We start from the raw sequence: 8,517 nt of genomic DNA on the forward strand, positions 1-8,517 counted from the left end.
CATATTTGAGCGTGTGAAGGCCCTTAAAATTATATTTTTACTTTAATTTTTTTTCATGTGGTGCCTTCTTTAGCTTCCTTCCTCAAAATTTCTGGTGACTTTTTCCACCATTTTCACAAGTTTTAAGCTTCACAAACGCTTAATTCCACATATCAACAGAAAATTTAGAAGCCCAAAATTCTTAATGTTACATTAATTCTTATTATCGCATTACTGGTCAAGCTCAAAGACAAGAAAGATCCTCAAAATGGGCTCACCAAAAATATCTCTGTTACGCAACAATCCAAATTTAACAACACAAAATAATGTTCATCCATTTTGCCTGTTAATGGAAAATCTTCAATCGTCGTCATCGACGGTGATAATGAAACCGAGGTTATCTAGATTTTTCACCTTCGTCCTTCTTATTCACCACTTAAAAAAAGGGAAAATTTCACATTAAAACAACTGAGCTCCCTACTTTTCAATTTTATAACTCATATTTTAATTTAACCAATTAGCCCAAAAATAATAGGCTAAGATTCAACATCCAACTCCAATAGATTCTCAAAATTACTATTTAATTTTTAAAAAAGATTCCTCAAGCTTTTGAATTATTTTTTGAATCAGTAACTATAACTCAAATATTAGTTCAACAAACCAAATTTATTTGGGTGGTGAAAATTAGATTTTTAACAAGCTTAAATATGTGGGCTTAAATTTTGAATTTGATTTTGTGAGAAATTTGGAGTGGGTGTTATTTAGACTTGTTAAAAATAGTATAAGGAGGTTGTATATAAAATTTGAAGTCATTTAATGGAGATTTGGACTAGTTTTGAACAAGAATTGCAACTGAAAATCGTGGAAGAAGTTCGTCTACAGACGCTTGTATAAAGGTGTATAAAAGTGTATAAGGTGTGTTCTACACTCATATACACTATTATACAAGATTATACATAATTATACAAAAAACTGACTTCGTTTTCTTCCTTGCGTCTTTTCTGAAATTTAACTCAAATCTTGCTCAAATCTACTCCAAATCACTTCAAATTTAAATTTTGAACTCCTTTTGATATTTTCAATCAATTGGAACAACACCCAATCCAAACAACTAACAAATTCAAAAAAATCCATTTTCGAAAGCAAAGCTTTGAATGGTCTTCAATGGTGGACTTCTACTCTTCACTTTTCTTATTACATTGCAAGCAGGTGATACAAGAGGAGAAGCAGAAAAGACACGGCCCCTTGAAGCATATGTAGAAGATGTGACAAGAAGAGAGAGTGAAAGCAATAGTTGTGAGAACACAGATTTAACTCCATAGCTTTTAGAAGCAATGATTGTAAGAACACAAATTTTGAATTTGTTAGTGCTTACAAAATATGTACAATGTGGGCTAGGTCGCGCAAAACTTAAAAATATGGGCCATTTTTTATTATAGTGTGAATTCATGTGTATTTTCTTGTAATTCTTTAAAAAAAAAAAAAAAATAATTTCCATGTCTTTACTTCTGCCATGAATTCTGCTTATAAAAAACAATAAATTCCAACACTTATATTTATTTGGAGAGTGGGCATGAAAATAATTTCATACCCATTCTCTGATTCTTTTTATCACCACAAATAGTTCAAATTCTAAGTTTGGGAGATGGATGGTTGACGTTCTGGTGGTTGACGGTGAGGAAGAATAAGCGTACGTGGAGGTGGTATTTTTGGTGAAATTCTGGATGAAGAAGACAAATAATAAAAGGGGTGAAGGGACGGTGGGATGAGTTCTCATGAAGATGAAGAAGATTAGGTTCGGGGTGGGGTGGGGGTGGGGTGGGGGTAAGTGTTTTCTCAACTTAAAAAAGGTTATTATTTTTCTCTTTTTTATTAAAAAAAAAATACGCGTATCGTTTGCTAATTTGTTCATTTGCCACATCATTTGTGTTTGTAATTCACGCATGTGACCTGCTGCATTCGGGTGTTCATGAGACACACTTACCCCAACATAAAGTGTCTAGATAGTTACTTGATAAGTTGGAGTGTGAGAGAGATATCTGGGGCCAACTTGTGCCTGTTTATGTATTCTGCTAAAAAAATGCTTTTGGCTTGAAGAAGCTTCGCCAAACAAGCTATTAGTCATTTCTGCAAAAGACCTTGGCTTCTTTATTGTACGAGTGTTATCGATCACGACCTTAATGATCGTTCTTTTTGTGATTTCCCTCTTCAGCTTTGTTTGAGTTTCGTCAATTCCTTTCCATGTGTTCCTTCTATATATGCGCAAAATATTTGGAGGTTATGGCTGCTTCTTGTTGGAGGGATATGATCATCTTCAGTACACATTTTTTATTGTGGGCCTACTTCATGGTGGTGATGGTGGTAAATTCAAATGGAATCACAATTACTAGTGAGTGATCCACACATTTTTTGTTCTTTAAAAAAAAACATTTGCCTTTTGATCTATTTTTTTTGGGTTATAAGTTAAAACTAATCAATATTTCCGGCAAAATATTAATAATGATAACATAAGTAAAAAAGTTCGGACAATTAGTTTGATTTGGATTATAGTTATATAAACCGATAATGTACATTTTTGTAAACATTCATTGTAGTTTAACCTATTGTTTTAGCAAGTTATTATTTTTATTAGGTTACCAAGTTATCATAAAAATTTATTTATAATTACTTTATAAGTGACTTATTATATAATTATTTTTGACTTCTTCAATGCATATAAAACTTAGAGTCGATCTAAATTTGCATTCACATGTCTTCATGTAAACATATTTACCATCGGCATACCTAACAGGTCATTTAATAAGAAATAACAATATAATAGCCTTGATTAAGGGAAAAAATTCTCCAACTGGTTTGTTGTCTACCGTAACATAATATATTATCATAAGAATTCTAATAACACTATGTTTCAACCAAAATAATTTCAGAATGCATCCTTTCCGTTGTATTTTTTGCTGAAAAACTAGTCGTATTTTATTGTAAAAATTCTTATTTTGGTCACGCTCGATCCAACGATCAAATTAAGAAGTTACGTGCCCAATGTGGAGTAATTTAATAGTTGGCAAATTCAAAGTACAAGCATAAACATGACGAAAAAAGCATTTGCATTTAGTAAAACTGTAATTCAATTTGTTGCAAAGTCGACAGCATATTTTTCTTAAAATGTTACTTATAAGGAGAACACCTTTTTCATAATAGAATGCATATATATCATAGTATGGTCAGTATATTAGAACTAAGATGGATGAAATATAATTTGTTTAGACGAAATATAGAAATGATGGAGAAGATAGTATATTGTCATCTATGCAGCCAAAATAGGTTTTTCTCATCCTTTTGAGGGCTAAATAGTGGTATTAGGTCTAAAACCTGACTTGCACTGAGGTGAACAGTTGAACTAATGATTAATTATTTTAAATTTTCTTGAAAGTATTTGTTGTGACTGAATGATACATTACTACAGTCTACTATTATATGTACAGCCCTTCCCTAATTTTCTCAAAGTCTTTCAGCATATTTCACTGTCAAAAAAAAAAAAAAAGATCTTGGAAATTAAGAAAAGTATAGGAAGTTGAGACAGAATTTTTGATGAAATAAGTAATATGAACGAAGAAAACATGGATAGTATAAGCTCTTGATTTGACAGGAGACTGTAGATACATCTTCATTAGCACTCAAAAACAAAACAAAAAACAGAAAACAAAAAACAAAAAAAGCAAACATAAAAAAAAAATGGACAGAAAAAAGCTAGTGGAAATGCAGTATTTGGTACTACAGGTAGTAGAGATAAATTTTCTTTTGGTTTTTCGGTACTAACTCAGATTGACAATTATATTTCTGAACAGTGACTACTAAACTATCGACAATTAAAAATGATTAATTAATTGAAATTGTCTTCACTGTGATTAGCGTTGAAGTTTGTGTTATGTTAAATAATCTCTATTAATTTATTACCTAACCACTTTAAGGTTAAGATCTTTGAGTTTATGGCATAATAATGAAGCCATTACCTAGGAATCTTTGTTTCTGAAAAGACTACTTCCTACACTTCAATTAAAAACTCAGTTCTGACCCCATAAAAAAATAATTAAGAACTCAGTCAAGTTTTTAGTAATATTTTAAAGATCCAACAAACCACTCATTTTCTTAATTTTTCTTAAAGGGGAATCTGGGGTATTAGTCCCCGAAATACCGATAAATTTTGAAATTGGTTCTTGTGATGTTTGGTTAAGTACATTTAACCTTCATTTGATCGAAATATGTAGTTTTGATCATTTTGCTTGTGAATCTTTGTAAATTTACCGAACTATTAGATGTTAAATTATTTAATTACCTATGTATGATATCAAATTTGTACTATACTTCACACCTAATTTGAGGTAGCATAATTCTAGAAAATAATTTAAATATCCTAAGGGGACCAAAAACACTAGATTATGCTTAGTGAAATATTTGTACAAGAACCAAAATCAAGATTTATGGAAGGATCAAAAGTGCAATTATCCTTTCCATAAAATAGTTGGTTGAGGTATAAGTATATAAAATTAAAGGTGTACGTCCGTAATGAAATTCACATTCAACCAACTTTTCTTCAAAGTCTAATCTTTATAAACTTCAACCAAATTTAAGCGAAAGACTACCTTAATTTTTGTTGTTTCTTCAAAGATATGTCTAAGCCAAATGTAAGAAGATCATATGAAATAGAGAAATACAGTAGTAGTAGAAGTAGTAGTAGTAGCAGCTCCAAATCAAGCAAGAATTATAACTTGTTTTATTTATCCAAACACTTGAAGAAAGTTTACCCAATAGAACTCCATAATACTAATTATTCCCTTTCTTCTCTTTCGTTATCTCTATCTCAGAATTCAGATGATCAGAAATTCTCTTCGGCCTTTCAAAGAAGACAAGTTCCAGCAGCAATTAAAAATGTTAGTCGTTCTTTAAATTATGCTAGGCCATGTCCTAGTGAGAAAGAGCTTATGAGGTGCAGCTGGATAACTAGTACCAGTGGTATATATATTTCAACTACCATTACATTTCCTTTTCTTTTTCTCATTTTTCTTTCTTTGGAACCAATATAATCTAACGATTCATACTATAAAGTACAAAAAACATGTAAAATCTAATGTTTCTTAGTATAAAGGCAGCTCGGTGCACTAAGCTCACGTTATACGCGCGGTCAGAAAGGATCGGACCACAAGGGTTTGTTGTATGCAGCCTTACCCTGCATTTCTGCACGAGGCTGTTTCCACGGCTCTTGCATAAATCTAGTCTTTCTTAGTATAAATTACCACCAAAAAAAAAAAAAGTATAATCTAATCTTTGTTAGTGTTTTTCTTTAGTACTTTTTATTTAAATTGGGATTCCACCATGATTTTATGTGATCAGTTAAGATGACTTGCAACAATAATATATAATGGTATGTAGTAATCCTAATCCAGCTACCTAAAAAATGTAGTAAATAAAATAACATGGTCTTAAAACGTTCTTTACATTGTCAATTTACATAGTTAGTTAATTAAATTCTCTTTTACTAGCATAATGTGCCTTACAGATCTTAATAATACATTCTTTAGTGAAAAATTGACTTTAAAACAAAATTGGGCATGAAAGTAGGAGTTAATTGGATTATTGATCTTCCTTAGTTTCAAAATAAATTTTTTAAAAGACTCATTGGTTTGCTATATATACAGATAAGGTTTATGTGCAGTTCCATGATGAATGCTGGGGTGTTCCAGTGTATGACGACCAGTAAGTTTTTTAATATTTTACAGCATATTCACTAATTAAATTTAATGAATAATTAGTGATAATTCACAAGAGAATATTAGTAACTGGTCAAATGTAAACACACATACACTGCAGTCGATTGTTCGAGCTACTTTCGTTGGCTGGACTGTTGATGGACTACAACTGGACTGAAATTTTAAAGAGAAGGGAACTAATTAGGTACAAACTTTAATTTAATTTCCACTTCGTAATTAGCTCTTATTAACCTCGAAAAGGGGTGCTGTTTCTTTTTCTTTATTTTATAATATATTAATGGTCACGTGTAAAATATATATAGTTCACGAATCCTTTTCAATGTATGGTAATACAGAGAAGCTTTTGCTGGATTTAATGCCAAACAAGTGGCAAAAATGGGGGAGAAGGAGATTAAAGAAATTGTCTCGAGTGCATCACTGATGTTAGCAGAAAATAGAGTTAGATCAATAGTTGATAACGCCAAATGCATAGTCAAGGCAAGTCTCTTACCTTCATTTACCCACATTTTTACGCATTAGTTCCATATAGTCACTCAATTTTATTTATTATAACAGTAACATCACAAAATTCTCATAAAACTATGATATATACCATTATATAGTGAAAATATTATTTTTGTCACGTTAAAGTAACTGAATTTTACTATTATAACTAAGTTACTAAATTTTACCCACCTTAACAAAAAACCTTCATGTCAAGGTGACTTTACCACTGTATAGTGTGTACATTTTGTGACATTTCTATTACAGTGGATAAACTTTAATTTACTTTAATATGGCAAAAAGTAATTTTATTAATTTATCACTAAAAATTTTGATGCCTTTTCTGCTATATCACTAATAATTTGATGCCTTTATTGTTCTAGTGGATAAGAATGTGAAAGCAAAATTCATATTTTTACCATATCAAGTTGGTAACTCCACCTCCCAGTTTATCTTATATACATTGTAAGTGTAAATATTTTAAGACTATTAATATAATATAATTTATTGGCTGTAACAAGTTATCTAATTTACTTTTCAAGTTACTAAGTAACTCACTTATTACGGACAGTTAATTGTAGTTATTTTTTGAACGACTCCATAGCACATAAGAATTATCTTACAGCATCAATGTATAGAATTTAAACTCTATGTATGCAGATTGGGAAGGAGATTGGATCTTTCAGCTGCTACATGTGGAACCATATGAATTATAAACCAATAATTAACAGATTTAGAAATGCAAGAAACGTTCCACTGAGAACTCCAAAAGCAGAAGCCATTAGCAAAGATTTGGTGAAGAGAGGATTCCGACTTGTTGGTCCTGTTATTGTAAATTCATTCATGCAAGCTGCAGGAATGACAATTGATCATCTGCTTTATTGTTATAGACACAAAGAATGTGTAAATCTTGCTGAAAGACCTTGGAGACATGTCTGAAACATTTCACTCATATATATTATTCTGTTCATTGCTTTTCACGTAAAAAAGATTAAATAAGTTATTAATACACTTCTTCCGCCTATTCTCTTCTTCTTCTTTTTTTTGACTGTAAAAGAAATATTATTTAAAGCATTACAGAGTACCAACAGTTACATCATCAACAAAACTACAAGCCTCGAGGACATACAAATTCTCCATTTCGGCCAAACTAAAACACACATGAGTGCTGAAATTTTTAAGCAAATACACATAGCCATTCTTGTCCATTGCTAACTTATCTATTCCTATACTACAAATGGGAATAACCAGGCAGCTCATGGTCAACATGTCTGCCTGACCCAAGGATAAAAATGTAATTGCATTACAGCCTAACACGTGGAGCACAGTTTGACAGATCTTAAGTTAGCTGCATCCGGTTGTAAAATGGGTCAGGAGGGTATTATCATAATTGCATACATTAGCCCTGATAGACACGTATTACCGCTTTCTTCTATGTTTGACACGTGGTTACTACAACATAAAATTTATGTCGCTATACTACTCTCTGCTTACTCTCATCGTTACCACTGCTGCTCCGTTGGGAAATTCTNAAGATGCACTGCTTAGTTTTGACATCCAGTTTCGATCTCTCATCTTTAGGAATATGCACACAAGCTTTACACCCAAAAACTCTCATGTGATCATAAGAAACATCTTTGGCAAACCAAACTCTGTCTGGGACATCACCATCCAAAGCAACAGCAGGAGACAAATTGATAACATAGGCAACAGTGTTAAGTGCTTCCGCCCAAAATGTATTTGGAAGTTTAGCCTCTGAAAGTAAGCATCTAACTCTCTCAACTAGAGTTCTATTCATCCTCTCTGCCAAACCGTTCAATTGAGGCGTCTTGGGCGGAGTTTTCTGATGATGAATTCCTTGTTCCTTGCAATAGTTATCAAAGGGACCAGAATATTCACCACCATTGTCAGTGCGAATACATTTTAATTTCTTCCCCGTCTGTCTCTCAGCTAAGGCTTGAAATTCTCATATTTTGAACTTGGATAGAAGATTTTGAGTACTTTTGTCTAAAATTTTAAGCTAATTGGTGATATGTTGTTGCGCTCGCTTTTGTGCGTCTTCAACTTGCTCTTTTTCGGGTTTAGTCTTAATTTTCATCTGTTTAACCTCTATCAAAGTGCAGTAAGAATGGATTTGAGTCTGTTATTATACAAACTGCATTTGGGTTTGCACTAGAAGTGTTTGAGAAATTGCCTGAAAGAAACTACCTAATTTTTCTTATTATGCTGTTTCAATAAATGTTAGCTCACAACTTTAACTGATTTAAATGTGTGGTCTAAATTTACCAAA

General features: G+C 31.9%; 1 protein-coding gene across 1 annotated transcript; it reads left to right on the forward strand.

Moving 5' to 3' along the window:
* Positions 4,557-7,242, forward strand: LOC109222810 (probable GMP synthase [glutamine-hydrolyzing]). The gene is made up of 4 exons (XM_019387123.1): positions 4,557-4,989; positions 5,673-5,730; positions 5,845-5,928; positions 6,080-7,242. Exons 1-4 carry the CDS (start codon positions 4,647-4,649, stop codon positions 6,261-6,263), a joined length of 669 nt encoding a protein of 222 aa, XP_019242668.1. The 5' UTR covers positions 4,557-4,646; the 3' UTR covers positions 6,264-7,242.

The sequence above is a fragment of the Nicotiana attenuata genome, chromosome 2, assembly GCF_001879085.1.
Source record: "Nicotiana attenuata strain UT chromosome 2, NIATTr2, whole genome shotgun sequence".
Taxonomy (NCBI): domain Eukaryota; kingdom Viridiplantae; phylum Streptophyta; class Magnoliopsida; order Solanales; family Solanaceae; genus Nicotiana; species Nicotiana attenuata.

Coding starts and splice junctions, on each gene's coding strand:
- LOC109222810 (XM_019387123.1), top strand. CDS start 4,647: ATGTCTAAGCCAAATGTAAGAAGATCATATGAAATAGAGAAATACAGT. Junction 4,990..5,672: donor CTGGATAACTAGTACCAGTG/GTATATATATTT, acceptor CTATATATACAG/ATAAGGTTTATGTGCAGTTC. Junction 5,929..6,079: donor AAGAGAAGGGAACTAATTAG/GTACAAACTTTA, acceptor ATGGTAATACAG/AGAAGCTTTTGCTGGATTTA.